Source organism: Plecotus auritus, assembly GCF_963455305.1.
Source record: "Plecotus auritus genome assembly, chromosome: 8".
Classification (NCBI taxonomy): Eukaryota; Metazoa; Chordata; class Mammalia; order Chiroptera; family Vespertilionidae; genus Plecotus; species Plecotus auritus.
In genome coordinates this window covers 29464042-29479422 of record NC_137782.1, presented here as the reverse complement: position 1 = coordinate 29479422, position 15381 = coordinate 29464042, and the positions used below count along the sequence as shown (strand labels likewise).

General features: G+C 57.2%; 1 protein-coding gene across 5 annotated transcripts in view; it reads left to right on the top strand.

Annotated features, from left to right (window-relative positions):
- EEFSEC (eukaryotic elongation factor, selenocysteine-tRNA specific) overlaps nt 1-14848 on the top strand; it is a 277246-nt gene extending 262398 nt beyond the window's left edge. For 4 of the 5 annotated variants that reach the window (XM_080685567.1, XM_080685568.1, XM_080685564.1 and 1 more), the window contains one exon: nt 14383-14841. In XM_080685567.1, the coding sequence (XP_080541693.1) occupies nt 14383-14573 (191 nt within the window). In that variant the 3' untranslated portion in view covers nt 14574-14841. Of the gene's footprint in view, nt 1-14382 lie in introns of all 5 variants that reach the window. The other variant, XM_080685566.1, reaches the window with a different exon arrangement.
- Nucleotides 14849-15381: the final 533 nt, after the last annotated feature.

Sequence of the window (15381 nt, the reverse complement as noted above, 5' to 3'; positions counted from 1 at the left end):
CCTGGCAGGGTGTGGGAGACCGCCTGGGGGAGGGTGTTTCAGGCTGGAGGGCCTCGGCATTGCTCGGGAGAGAGGGCCCTCCCACTGCCCAGAGTAGTTGAGCTCTGGGGGACCCAGGGCACCTTGGCTCCTGATGAGGTCAGGGTTCCCTCTGGGGGATGGCAGGTCTGTGAAGGCTTCTGGCAGGAGCCTAGGGAGCCAACCTCCAGAAGATCTCATGGGCTGCTTTGTGAGGTGCAGGGTTAGGGTGATTGGGGCTCCAGGCTCTAAGGGCAGAAAGAGATAAGAAGACCAGATACAGTGATTGAGTGGTTGCTTAGGACCCAGCCCAGCCCAGGTGACTTTGCTAACTCGCATAGGCCTCACAGCAACCCTGTTAAGGGGGCACGGTTGTTGCCCCGTCTCCTCTCTGCATGCACAGATATGTGCACACCTGCATGCACACATACATGCATGCACGCGTACACGTGTGCACACGTACACCAGTTGCTGGGGAGAGGGTACAGACCTGAGTTTGCTCTGTTGTCACTCACCTGCGTGAATGGAACCAAGGCTAGAGAGGAGTTGTGTGGAGCAGAGCTTCCACTTCCCCTTCAGCGGTGTTTCTGAGTCCCTGCTAGACCAAGTGTACCGGGGGTTTTCTTACTCCTCCTCCCACGGTCTGGTGCAGGGCAGTCTAGGAGGGCAGTGTTGCTACCCAGTTTTACAGGGAACATAACTGAGTTTAGAAAGGTGCGGGGCTGGCCCAGGGGTGCCTCACAGTAGCAGCAACAGCAAAGCAGGGCCCCAGGCCTCCCTGGGGTTTTGTGTGAATGTGGGGAAGAGCAGTACTGAATGTCCTCCTGCACTGTGACTTCTCCAAACCCCACAGTGCTCGGAAATCAGAAAAGGGTGGCAGAGGCACAGCTTCCAGGCTCTCCGCCCCAGCCCAGCTCCTCCTCCTCCAGCATCTCCCTGGGCCACCCCAAGGTGTAGCAGGCAGTCTGGACTCTTCTAGGCTCTCCGACAGCCACCAAGGTCCCCCAGTCAGTGGCTGCTATAGCTCAGACGGCTTTTAGAGTGGGCCTAGCAAACTAGAAAGCCACTAGGGCCAAGCAAGCAGCATAGGTGAGTGGCTCTGCGGAGGACTGCAGTGGGGAGCACTGACCACAGTGCTGGGGACCGAGCCCTGTCTGAAGGAGTGGCCCATGCTCTCCTTAGACCACATGTTGCCCTGGGAATGCAGGCCCACATTTTTCAATGTTTGCAACTGATCCACTATTTTTAAAGAACCTTTAGGGACCTAACCTGACTCACAGACAGCCAGATTATGACAGCAGCTATAGAGTTTACAGGGTATCCTCCCACAAGCTCGGTGAGCCTGCTACAAGTCAGCTCCCATGACAGTAGTGACACTTGTTTACCAGGTGCTGTGCATGCACTGACTGTTTCACATGCACTGCCTCATTGACTATTGAGTCCCTTTCCACCCTCATGCAGGGCCTCAGCTGGGCTCTGAGGCTGACATTGAGCTCAGCATCCCCAACTCGCTGGCCCATGGCTTGGGACAGTGGTCGGCAAACTCATTAGTCAACAGAGCCAAATATCAACAGTACAACGATTTAAATTTCTTTTGAGAGCCAAATTTTTTAAACTTAAACTTCTTCTAACGCCACTTCTTCAAAATAGACTCGCCCAGGCCGTGGTATTTTGTGGAAGAGCCACACTCAAGGGGCCAAAGAGCCGCATGTGGCTCGCGAGCCGCAGTTTGCTGACCACTGGCCTGGGAGATGTTATCCAACAGGCAGGCTGGTCTGAGAGCCCACTATGGAGGAAAGAGCAGGACAGTAAGGCCACCGTGTCACATGGCCTGCCATTCAGACCAGACGAAGGGCTCAGAGCTCCAGCAGCACCACATCACCTGTCCCTTGCCTGCCCCTGCCCTCACAGCTCTCACTGAGGCCTGGTCCCTGGCCTGTAACAATTATCTAAGACTGGCTCAGTGGCCACTGTGTTCCAGGAGCTGAGCAGGACCTACTGAAGGCACGACCCTGCCCTTTAGGAGATCTCTTGTTTGAGAGGCGTGTGTGTGTGTTTGTGTGTGTGTTTGCGTGCACATGTATATACTTACACGTGTATGCATGAACATGTTCGTGCTTCCCTGGCAGCATTGGGCTCACCATTAGTCAGGCACAAGGGCCTGTGCGGTGCTGTCTGAGAGGAGATAGTCCTTTCCCCCAGCTACCTGGAAAAGAACTTGGGTCCTTCCAGCTAGTAATGAGGACATGTGATTACTGCTCTACCACTGACTCTGTGACCGTGGGGAATCACTTTGTGTCCCTGGGCCTCAGTTTCCCTCTCAGTGAAAGAGTAGGCAGTGTGCCCTCCTCGTGTGAGCTGAGGAAAAGTACTTTTCCGATCCTTCCTGGGCCAGGCCTTGTGTCAGGCTCCAGGATCTAGTCCCTGCCCTCAGAGAGCCGCAGTCGGTTAGAGAAGTGAGCTCCCTTCAGGTACACCCGTGACGGAGGTCGTGCGGGGTTAGGACCAGCGCCGGAGCGTGGTCCTGTAGTTGCCAGTCCTTGGTGCAACAGAAAGGAGTCCAGCTCTGAAGCCCATCCCTTCACCCTGTGTGCCTCAGTTTCCTTGTATGTAAGTAGACCCCCAGAGAGTGGTTGTGGAATTTGGAGCACTGTTATGTAGGCTCTGAACAGGGCCTGGCATATGCACAGGCATCGCCAATGTTGGCTGGCATTCATGTTGGTGTTTTTGAGATTGTGGGGAACTGGCTGGTGAGCAGTATGGGTCAGGCCTGCTGCATACAAGACAGCCTTTCCACTTTAGACTTCCTCTCTGTTGTTCAGGCCACTTCAGCATCTATCTGGGCAGTGGCCAAGGCCATTGGTTAGCCATCCCACACCCACTGTTAGGACCCAGAGCATAGCGGCCCCCTGGGCTCATCCCTGGGAATTTCTGGATATGAGGTACCTACCCCACACTGCCAGAGTGGGGTAGCCCCAGCCATGCCACACCCTTGCTTTTTGCCATCTTCTCCCCCATCAGAGGCAGCTTTAGTGCCTTGCCCCTCCCCCCCAACCCACTGCATTGCTCCCAGAGAGAAACAGCAGGTGCCTGGGGTGGCCAGGCCCACAGACAGACTCCCAAGCCTGCAGCAGGCAGAGGGCTTTGGGAAGCCCCGGGCCTAAATTTGAATTACTGCTCCCTGACCACCTATGCACCTTAGGCAGTCACCTCCCCTGCTTAGAGACTGACTTATAGGATATCCGCTGACTGTCAGCCCACCTCACCCCAGCTTTCCCTCCCTCAGAGCACAGCAGGGTTCTAGCCAGGCCCAGGCCCTACACGCCAGCCTGCCCTCCCAACCAGGGACTTTGTCAAACCTTAGCCCAAGGTTCAGCCAGAAAGAGTCCCCAGGAGCACTTCTGCCCGGGGTCACCTTTTGGAAGCCATCACTCTGAGGCAGCGCAGCTCCATCCCTGGGTTGCAGGGCCCCTGCCCCTGCCCAGCACATCTGACACTCATGGAGCACCCGGCCCCTCCCCCTGAACAGGCAGGTGCCCACATGGCCATTCCTGCTGTGCAGACAGGGAGCATGAGCAGAGAGGAAAGGACGAGGGTCCACGTCCCCTGTATGCTGAGGAGAAGGCCTCCAGAGCTGGCTGGTCTCAGCATGTGAGACAGCGGGCCACTGAGCTCCCGTCTCCTCCCCAGCCCAGCCTCCTCTGATGTCCTGCTCCCCAGGTCTCCTGTAAACTGACAGGGCCTGCCTCTGCTACCTGGCTGTGGGAGGGCGATGAGGAGCCAGGCTAGCAGATGGGTGAGCTCTGACCCCCTGGAGAAGAAGGTTGCCCTTGGGAAAGAGCTGGCTCTCAGGACCCAGCCACTGGCAGACGAGATAGAGTACGGGTGGCTGAGGCTGCCAGCAGTGCCCTTTCCTGGAACTGCAGGCCACTACTGCAGCCTGTCTCCTGGGGACACAGGGTCTGGATGTGGAACAGCGTGTGTAGAGTCTTGGTCCTCATGATGGAGGGAGGCCAGGAAAGTATCAGAGGGGCAGAACCAAGATGCTAAGTCTATTGCTGAGAACTAAAGCAAAAGTAGGGTTTGCCAGGAAGATAGCATCATGGGGCACCCCAGGCTGAAGAAGCACCTGTATAGAGCCAGGGTAGAGGTGAGTGGTGGGGCCTGTGCAGGGCTGAGTGGTGTCCCTGAGCAGGGCTGAGTGGTGAGGTCTGTGCAGGGCTGAGTCGTGAGCTCTGTGCAGGGCTGAGTGGTGTCCCTGTGCAGGGCTGAGTGGTGTCCCTGTGCAGGGCTGAGTGATATCCCTGTGCAGGGCTGAGTGGTGAGCTCTGTGCAGGGCTGAGTGGTGTCCCTGTGCAGGGCTGAGTGGTATCTCTGGGCAGGGCTGAGTGGTGTCCCTGTGCAGGGCTGAGTGGTGTCCCTGTGCAGGGCTGAGTGGTATCTCTGGGCAGGGCTGAGTGGTGTCCCTGTGCAGGGATGAGTGGTGAGCCCTGTGCAGGGCTGAGTGGTGTCTCTGGGCAGGGCTGAGTGGTGTCCCTGTGCAGGGCTGAGTGGTGTCCCTGTGCAGGGCTGAGTGATATCTCTGCAGGGCTGAGTGGTGAGCTCTGTACGGGGCTGAGTGGTGTCCCTGTGCAGGGCTGAGTGGTATCTCTGGGCAGGGCTGAGTGGTGTCCCTGTGCAGGGCTGAGTGGTGTCCCTGTGCAGGGCTGAGTGATATCTCTGTGCAGGGCTGAGTGGTGTCCCTGTGCAGGGCTGAGTGGTGTCCCTGTGCAGGGCTGAGTGGTGTCCCTGTGCAGGGCTGAGTGATATCTCTGTGCAGGGCTGAGTGGTGAGCTCTGTGCAGGGCTGAGTGGTGTCCCTGTGCAGGGCTGAGTGGTATCTCTGGGCAGGGCTGAGTGGTGTCCCTGTGCAGGGCTGAGTGGTGTCCCTGTGCAGGGCTGAGTGGTATCTCTGGGCAGGGCTGAGTGGTGTCCCTGTGCAGGGCTGAGTGGTGTCCCTGTGCAGGGCTGAGTGATATCTCTGTGCAGGGCTGAGTGGTGAGCTCTGTACAGGGCTGAGTGGTGTCCCTGTGCAGGGCTGAGTGGTATCTCTGGGCAGGGCTGAGTGGTGTCCCTGTGCAGGGCTGAGTGGTGTCCCTGTGCAGGGCTGAGTGATATCTCTGTGCAGGGCTGAGTGGTGAGCTCTGTGCAGGGCTGAGTGGTGCCCCTGTGCAGGGCTGAGTGGTGAGCTCTGTACAGGGCTGAGTGGTGTCCCTGTGCAGGGCTGAGTGGTATCTCTGGGCAGGGCTGAGTGGTGTCCCTGTGCAGGGCTGAGTGGTGTCCCTGTGCAGGGCTGAGTGATATCTCTGTGCAAGGCTGAGTGGTGTCCCTGTGCAGGGCTGAGTGGTGTCCCTGTGCAGGGCTGAGTGGTATCTCTGGGCAGGGCTGAGTGGTGTCCCTGTGCAGGGCTGAGTGGTGTCCCTGTGCAGGGCTGAGTGATATCTCTGTGCAGGGCTGAGTGGTGTCCCTGTGCTGGGCTGAGTGATATCTCTGTGCAGGGCTGAGTGGTGAGCTCTGTGCAGGGCTGAGTGGTGAGCTCTGTGCAGGGCTGAGTGGTGTCCCTGTGCAGGGCTGAGTGATATCTCTGTGCAGGGCTGAGTGGTGAGCTCTGTGCAGGGCTGAGTGGTGAGCTCTGTGCAGGGCTGAGTGGTGAGCTCTGTGCAGGGCTGAGTGATATCTCTGTGCAGGGCTGAGTGGTGAGCTCTGTGCAGGGCTGAGTGGTGAGCTCTGTGCAGGGCTGAGTGGTGAGCTCTGTGCAGGGCTGAGTGATATCTCTGTGCAGGGCTGAGTGGTGAGCTCTGTGCAGGGATGAGTGGTAAGCCCTGTGCAGGGATGAGTGGTGAGCCCTGTGCAGGAATGAGTGGTGAGCTCTGTGCAGGGATGAGTGGTGAGCCCTGTGCAGGGATGAGTGGTGAGCCCTGTGCAGGGATGAGTGGTGAGCTCTGTGCAGGGATGAGTGGTGAGCCCTGTGCAGGGATGAGTGGTGCTGGTGAGGAAGGTTGGATCTGCAGAAGGCATTTGGTAAGGGGTGCTTAGAGGAATTCGGACACCCACTGAGAGATGGCTAGAGATTTCTAAGCTGTGGGGGGTGATTAGGTTTTGTTCTAGAGGAATCTCTTTGACAACAGACCCAAGGGCAGATGAGAAGAGAGAGTTAGTGGGAGAGAAGCCTAGTGGCTCATGCCAGGGGGTCAGTACCCATGGTTCCGGTGCCAAGAACCTGCTCCGGCAGGGCCTGCTGGGGTGCCGAGAAAAGGGACCCTCATGTCAAGCCACCAGAGGCGCCAGGGGGGCTCCCCTCTCACAGCTGTGAAGCTTCAGGTGAGGGTTTGAACCCTTCCTGGGCTTCCAGACTTCACACCAGGAATGGCTTCAGTGACCTGCCTTCAAGGGGGCTTGGCCCCATCCCAAGTGAGTGTCATGCCTGCCCTGGGCCTCCACCAAGAGGGATGGACAAGAGCCAATGTTGGATGGTGTTGGGTAGTTCAGAACCACTACCAGCCCCACACCAACTGTGGCTGTCCCCCACCTCTCCACCCTCTCCCGCTGTGTGAAGCAAATTTTCCTTTGCTTCAGCTGCTCCTCTAATAACTGAGCCTCTGTCTGGTTCTCTAGATCAAGTCATTTTCTATATCAGAATGGTTCTGTTTTTGCCTTAAAACAAAATCATTCTTCCACATAATTTATTGGTTTTCCCTCCCCATGTACCCCCAATCTCCAAAGCCTTGACTACATTTTAATTTTAATTTACACGGTGTGGGAAAGATTTCTGCAAAGCATCCTTTTTTGTTTTAAAAGAATTCATCATTGCTGCTAAGAAGCTTAATATAAATTAAAGGAGGAATTAAGCAACATTAAGACATCAAAATGGAGGTGCAGATGCTCACTGCCTCACCTCCCCCCAAGCAGAGGGGCCGTGTGGAGCCTGTTGAGTGTGCGCTAGAGCTAGACCTTCAGAGCACGTGCTTCCATAAAGGGCCTGTTCTGTCTCCTGCCTTCCCCTAATTCCCTTTGCTGCAGGGTCACCGGAGTGCACGCCTGATAGAAACGTAATCACGTGATCTTTTTAAAGCAAATTGCATCTTTGTTTATATACGGGATCCACAGCAAAAAGAGAAAGAAGGAAAACCAGGCAGCCCTCCATTCCAGCCAGATGCATAAAGGCTTCAGCTCCCAAAGATAAATTCAGAAAACCAGACCTGACCAGGAGATGGCAGAGGATTCCAAAGTCTCCAGGAGCTCAGGGATTCAGCAGGAAGTGAGCCCACTTTCTCTGCCCAAGGGGCACTCACACTGGCCCCTGCCGCCCACTCAGCTCTCCCTAACCACTTGGCAATCCCAGCGCTGCACGGCCATCTCCATCTCTGCTGGCTCTGTCAGGGCTAGGCTTTTACAGGGCCAACACTGCCCTGGCCGGCTGGCAGGCAGAGGGAGCTGAGTTCAAACCTCAGTTCGCCACTGACTACTATGGGCCGTGGCAAGTCCTTGCACTTCGATGCGCCTCAGCTGGTCACCTGCAGGATGGGGCGGCAACAGCAGCCCTGTGCTTATCAGACATGACTGGTCCTGCCCTGGCCCATTTCTGCCCCCTGGGTCCCCTCCCAGCCAGGCCCACCTCCGGCCTCACCCCCAGCAGCACATCCTGCACAGATTGCCACATTAACCACATGGGAGGGGTCTTGTCCGGCCCTGTGTTGCCAAACTTCCTGTGATCCCCTGTGACCTATTCGGGTGGCGTCATAACCAAGGGCATGTGGGCAGAGACCCTCTCTTTAGGTGCAGTGTGATCCTGGCGCTCACCCATTGGGGGCTGCAGCTTATTTCAGGGACCTCAGCCATAGTGCTCGGACCACCTCACTGAGGGAGGTCCCCTCCTTTGGGCAGCCCCACCTGCTTACAAGTCAAGCATCCAGTCCAGACTCGAGGCCTGGCTGAATTCAAGGTCTTCTGTCCACCCCAGCCAGGCCACTCCATATGTCACCCTGCCCAGCTGCCAGGCATGTCCCTCAGCCCCACAGCCCATCTCGTCATCACCACAGCAAGGGCCCTGCCCCTTGCTCTGGCTCTCTCTCTCTCTGCCCTGTCATTTCAGCTCTCTCCAAAGCTGCTTTTTCCAGGAGGGGGAAGTGCTGGAGTGGCTAGAGTTAGCTACAACCCCATCAGGCCACCAAGGGGGCCAGTGACCCCTAGCTGCTTGCAAGGGTTCAGTTCCCACTGGGAAGATACAAGCCACCCACCAGCATGGAGGCCCCTTTTCCAGTCTGGCCCCCAACATGAAAGCAACACCAGCAATTGGAGGCAATTTGCTGGCCTTTGATGGCCATGTCAGGGCGGCACCCTCAGCCAGGGCTTGGGAAACAGTTGTGCTTCCCACATTCTTCCCTGATTACCCCCAGCCTGAGCCAAGACCCAGCAGCCTCCAGCCCATTGTGCCTTTGTGTGGAGCTGGCACTCAGTGAGAAAGGCCAGCCGGGCCCTGGGAGAGTGTCCCCAAGAAAAGCCACGGGCAGCACCGTCACCCCAGGGTCACATCAACCCGCCCCCACTGCCTTCTTGGTTTGGGCTCATCCAGAGTAGAGCAGGACCCTGGCTGCAAGAACCCCCGGTTTGGGAAGAAAGAGCAGAGGATGTCTGCTGAGGCCCCGTGGAATAATGGCCACAGTGTGAACTTTATACACGTCGTACACTTCCCCTCGTGCCCACCCTGCAAAGTGGGGAGCCAGGCTCCAGACCACATGGGGACGGTGGGGAGGGGCTGCTCTCTGGGCCTGGGCTTCTCCCTGGGCCGCGGCTTGCAGACTGGTATCCCTAGTTCTGGAGGCACAGGCTGTGTGGGAGCACTTCTCTTCCCTCCATGCCCTGCACTCCTGAATGAAACTGTGCTCATCCCCTTTGTTTTCATCCCACAAACCTGCCCTGAGCCCTGTGCCCTCCATGGAGATAGTGGCTGAGCAGGAGCTGGCCATGCAGGAAAGGCAAGAAGGGTGTTCCAGATAAAGGGAGTGTGTGTTAGGAGGCCCTGCTTAATTTCTTTTGCTTGGAGCTAGAAGCGTGGTTAGAGATAGGAGTGAGGAGTGAGCAGGGGTGAGGCAGAGGGGGAGGCACATGGTAGATGAAGCAGGGCCCCGGCTACCAAATAAGAGGACTCTACTGCTGGCGGTGGAGCCAAGCCCAGATGGTGATTAGAGCAGCACCCCCAGGTGGGGGAGAGATCAGAGAGAGGCAAAGGTGGGGAACAGAGGTTGGGCCTGCAGGAGGTTGTGGAGGGCGAATTCCTGAGCCTGTGCCTCTCAGTTGCTGATCTTGATGCAGCAACAATGTCAGAAACACAGACTTCTAAGGCCAGGAAGTAGCCAGGAGCATCACCTGCCCCCGGGGTTCTGCTCAGGCCCCATCTTGCACTGAGCAGAGCCAGAAAGCTGCAGGGACCATACCATGGCCTAGAGATGGCAGTGGGCTTCCTGGCCCACGCAGCTCTGAGACCCTTCACCACCTGTCCTCCCTCCCATTCCTAGGGGGAACTTCTCCCCATCCTTGCTTCCTCCCCAAGTGCCCATGGACTCAACAGCCAGACTGTACTGGGTGGGCACTGCCTCCTCTGGGCTTGGACATGTGTGCGGGAGGACACGCCAGGAGCCCTATAGTAGATGGCCCTGTGAGGACCCAGGGTCCTGATAGAAACCTTGGGAAATAGAGAAAAGTAGAAAGAAAAAGAAAGGGTTGCTTGTAACTGCACTACTGACCCCAGATGGCCTTCTAGTCTCTTCTTTCTGCATCTAGAGCTGCAGCAGAACTCTTGCAAAATTTTTGATTCCTGCATTTTTTAAATTAATGTTATAGCATCAGTCTTTGGGTAACTTTAAACTCTTCTCAGGTACCACTTTTCATCTCCCAGAACATCTTGCCACAGCAGATGCATGCTGGTCCTGTCCTGACTGCCCTCCTCTTAATCTCCCTGGTGGGCACACTCTCCCTGGTGGGCACACAGACCTGGGTCAGGTGCCACTCTGAGTCAGCCCATCTCCGTCTCTCCAGAGCCGAGGGACCGTGAGCCAGTTACTGTTCTTCTGGGCCTGTTTCTTCCACACTGCGTTGTGAAGATAAAGTACTTCAATGTGTGGTGACACAAATCTCAGGTTGCTTGATAGACCTGGACTCCTAGAAGTGGGTTGCTGGGTCCTTGCTGTGACCATCTGGTGAGCATAGCAGCTTTCATGCCCAGTGGGGCCTCATCCAGTACTGATTCATTCAGCAGTATTCTTGGAGCACCTACTACAGATGATTGTTCTAGGCGCTGGGCTTATAGCGTGAAGGGAGAGACAAAAATCCCTGCCAGGTAGGATTTATATTTTAGCAGAGGCAGATGACCAACATCAAATGAGGAAATAGTAGCATATGTTTGAAGGTGATAATAGCTGTGGGAAATAGAGCAGAGAAGGTGGTTAGGGCAGCAGGGAGGTGACAGTGACGGTGATGGGGAAGGCCTCACCAGGAGGTAACGTGCTCGGTGATTCCAAGAAGGTGAACCTGAGAGCCATTGGAGCTCCTGAAGAGGAGTCTTCAAATGTACAGGCCCAGGTTGGGAGTGTGCCTGGTGTGTTGGAGCATGGGGGGTGAGGGGGGCAGTTTAAGATGCAGTATGGACCAAGTCACATGGGAAGAGGGGGGTGCAGAAGCCAGAGGCCAGGAGCCATCCCAGGAGGGGCCACACTGCTGCTCAGCCCACATGACCTCCCAGAGAGAGAGGTCCCTGAAGAGAGGATGGCAGCTCCATGAGAATGGGACAGCTCTGCTTGCCTCTGTGTCCCCAGGCCTACAGGAAACACTTAGGAAGCACTGGGCAGACGGGCAGTCGGCACTCAGCCACCACCCTCACCACTCTGACCCCCAAGTTGGCCAGAACCCTCTCTGTTTTGGGCTCCTGCAGAGCAGGGCACATGAGGCGCCTTGTGGATGTGGTTTGCTGTGGGCCACACACCTTCATCCACCCTCGAGCATCACACTCATTCCCACCGAGCCCTTGGCACTCAGACCCTTGCCCAAGATCTCCGTGTGGCTGGCCCCAGGACATCTAGCCCCAGTTCCAGCATTCTTCCCCGGAGAAGTCTGCCTCGGCACATGGGACCTGGCTGCCCTCTGCTCCCAGGGACACAGTGGTTTTGTTTCCACTTGATTGTCTGGTGGCTCTCTAGACTGTCTTGCTGGCTTGATTACTATCTGCCCCTTCTCAGATTAATGAACTTCGTGGGGTTGGGGCCCTGGTCTGCATGTTCACCACCAGTGTTTCCCAGTCCTAGAGCATCCGTAAGTGCTTTCAAGTGAAAGGCGGGGGGCAGGGTGGGCAAAGCTGGGCATGGCTCAGAACTGAGTGCCCATGAGCTCCAGCACCCAACACTCTGGCCTGCCCTTTACTTCCTTCCATTTGCCATTGGTTAAGGAAAAAAGGGACACTGTGAACAAAGCAGTTCCCAGTGACATTTGATTTGCTATGAATCCAAACAGCCCAGTAGCCCCAGCGGACAGGTCTGTATGGGTCAGGCTTCCTGGGCATTGTGTCCAGGCCACCCTGGAATGGAGCAGTGGTAAATAGGCCTTGCCATCTTAGAAGAGCAATTAAATGGCCACATCTTTCCCAGTGCCAGATAGATTTTCTGGCTCTGCCTTCTTTGGGCAGGGGAGGTATGCACTGTATGTAACGAGAGCCATCTCAGGCAAGGTGGGCCGCCAATTGGGCCACGCCTGTCTCCCAGCCAGACGCAGACACCAGGGAGCCCCCTTCCTCTTCAGCCATCAGACCTCCTGGCACCAGAGGGAGACAGGCCGCCCATGTCATTTGTCAGCGTCTGGTGCCGGCCACCTTCTCTGTTTGCAGAAGGAAGGCCTGATACCTGCAGGCCTGGCATTTGCTCATAGGGGCTGGCCCAGGGCCATTCCCAGAGGTGCGCAGATCAGCCAGGCGTGGAGCCTGTGATTAGATACCTTGCCGCCTGGCAGGAGGGAACCTTGCCTCGGTACAGGCCCCCAAGGCCTGTCGCGTCCTGGAGCCCCATTAACATCAGCTGTGTGCCCCGGCCTTCCTGGGTGAGGCAGCTTCGCGATGGCGGCAGTCTCCTGTGAAGAGGAAGGCCGAGTCCCTCCTGCAGTGGGTAAGGCTGTTCCTTACCGACTCTGTAGGTATCCCTTGAACCAGTCTCCTGGGAACCTTTTAAATGTCAGAGCTGCAGGGCCGGGAGAAGATGTTCTCACAGAACCATTTTTAGGAGTCTGCTTAAGGTGGACTCCTCCTGGAGTGATGGGCTAGCGGGCAGTGGCCTGCATTTGCCATTGGATGCTGGTCCAGGGTTCAAATCCTGGCTCTTCTCGGCTCACAGTGGGGCCTTGAGTATGCCACTGCCCTCCTGAGGCTCCGCTTTCCCATCTGCAAATTGAAAGGGTTGCTGACAGCATGGAGTGCCTGGTTTAAGCAAGAGCTAGCCTGCCTGCCCACCCCTGCCACCAGTCTTCCCTCCCTGGTCAAGATGCAGGCCGGGTCCTCTCGGCACTGAAGCTTGATGCCTGAGTTCCACAGCTGGCTTCTCTTCGGAGCTAACCCAGCAAGACCAGGCCAACAGACAGAGCAGGGCGTGCAGGGAGGGGAGTCCTCAGCTTTGTGCTTATCCCCAACTTTGCCAGCTCTGGGCACCCAGCCTCTAAAACCACCTGTTGATGCAGCCCCTGTGAGCAAATCAAAAGTGGATGCCCTCTCTGGGGGACGCAGAAGCCTATCAGGATCCCTCGTTTGGGGAGCAGGTTGTAGGCTTGCGCCCACCAGATTATGAAGGCTTCATACCCAGCTCCCCCAGCAGAAGTCCCAGGCACTGCCACCTGCTGGGCCTCCCTGCCCCATGTCCATCTCGCGATACCCCCTCAGCTCAGCCGTTTTACAGCCCTGCCAGCTTGCTCCCACCAGGACCTCCTAGTGGGATTGTGGTGGTCACAGAGGATGAGTGGTTGTTCCAGGACGCTCCACTGATGTCGAGCTATCATGGGGCCTGGCCCCTGTGCTCAGGGTCAGGCAGGTGGTCTTGTCCGGGTCGGCAGCTCACAAGGAGGCTACATGGTACTGCCACCAAGCTGATGCCTCTTAAAGACAAGCCCCTGAGCCCTGTCCAGCATTGCTCAATGGTTAGAGCGTTGGCCTGCACACTGGAGGGGCATGGGTTCGATTCCTGGTTAAGGGCAGGGACTTGGGTGGTAGGTTTAATCCCTGCCCCCGGTTGAAGCATGTGTGGGAGGCAAACAATTGATGTGTCTCTCTCACATCTATGTTTCTTTCTGTCTCTCACTCTCTCTCTCTTTCCCCTCCCTTCCACTCTCTCTTTAAAAAAAGATCAATGGAAAAAATGAGCAAGGATTTTTTAAAAAGACAAACACCCGAGAAAGAGTACGCAGCCTGGTGTTTCAGGATTATTGTGGCAGGAAGGGAAGGATGTTTAAGGCAGAGGGAATAGTCCGTGCAGTGGCCCAAGTGGGACCGGAGCCCAGGAGCAGCCCTGTGTCCTCGTGGCTGTAGGGAAAGCACCACAATAGTGGAAGTGAGCTGGAGGAGTTGGGTGGACATCCGTCAGGTGTCAGCAGGAAACAGCTGTCTGCGCAGTAGCCTGGCCAGAGGGAGCAGAGGTCTGTGCCGAGGCGTGGGCAGGGAGAGGAGCTGGTAAGACGTGGAAAGCAAGGAAGCCAGGGCACGGAGACAGCATCTTCCAACAGAAGTTCTGGCCAAAAGAAGGGGGTCCACACCCAGCTGTTCTCTCCTCCACCCTCCGATATGCTAGGGCGCCATGCGCTAAACCAGAGGGCGCAGGGGCCCACGATGTCCCAGGTCAGAAGCCAGCCTCCCAGGCCGCGGGAGGGCGAGTGTGGAGAACACCTACGCCAGTGGGCCTCCGTGTCAGGCTGTGGGTCTCAGCATGAGTGTGTTGGAAAATCACAGAACCCTTCAGTGCAGAGAAAGGACATGGCCACTGGGCATGGAGTTGATCCCCACAGAGGCCGGAGTGCAGGGTGGGTGGATGGGCAGGAGACCAAGGTGGGAGCCCTGCTGAGCTCCAAGCTGGATGGACCTGGGGCTTGGACCAGCACAGGGGAGGGGCTGGCAGGCAAGGATTTAGGGGGCAAAGAGGACCGCAGGCCTCAGGGGTCCGTTAGCTGGGGAGGGAAGGAGAGGGACCTTGGGGTCCTGGCTCAGCCTAAGGGAATGTGAGGGTGGGCCAGTCCAGGTGCCCATCCGGGTGGCAAGTGGGCCAGCTGAGGAGTGGCAGACGGCAGACTTTCCCTCTGTGCCTTGCAGGTGGCCTCAGCCCAGAGTCCAAGAAGATCCTGACACCCGCACTCAAGAAGCGGAGTCGGGCCAGCAAAGGGGAGATGGCCAAGCAGGAGGAGGGTGCGGAGCGGCAGGAGCCTGCGCAGCATGTGTCACTCAGCCTGTCTTTCAAGCGTTATGTCTTCGACACCCACAAGCATATGGTCCAGTCTCCCTGAGTGACCCTGGGCCAACTTGCCCGGACCCAGGCTGGACCACAGTGCCAAATGCCCAACCAGACGTGCCTCGACCTCCTGCAGTCTCCCCACAGCTCCACAGGCAGCAGGCCCCCAGGCCCGGCATTCAGCAGGCGGCAGTGCCCCCACCCTGTACCCTTCCGCTAGAGGACAGCACCCAGGAGGAAGGGGACTCAGCTGGAGAGGGACCCAGACATCAGGCAAGCTGGGTACTTGCCAACTGCAAATAAATGTCTCGTGGTGGCCTCTCACGGCTCATCTCTCTGTGTTTTCATCTGAGGGTTCTCCCACCACCCAGGAATTTCAGGGAACCACCAGGGCTCCTGCAGAGGGACCCAGCTCAGAGTCCAGTGGGCTGAGAAATCCACAGGATTTCTAGGGGCCCCTAGACAAGACTGGGTAGCCCCAGAATCTCCTGGGCCTTCAGGGAGTATGGGGGTTCTCTGGCAGCCAAGTCCAGGAAGGACATTCAAGGGATGTTAGGGAGCATGGGGCACTGGGCCAGGGCATTGGCTGGAGGGGTTGCTCACTCATCCCCACTCCAGGAGTCCCCACACTCTCTCCAGAGTGTGGAGTGAGGGCTGGTAACAGCCCTGCACAGAAGCATGCTGCTGGCCAGGGTGTGAGCGTTGCCCTGCTCCTGTCCCTGCACCCACAGGCCACCCCACCTGGAGGCCAAGCTGCTGACACTCAGCAAAGGGTGCATGACGACCTGGCTGAGGGGAATCAAAGCTTTTAGAGACATCCGTAGGATGAACAGATGTTCCAGCGTTCCTTTATTTGGCCTCCA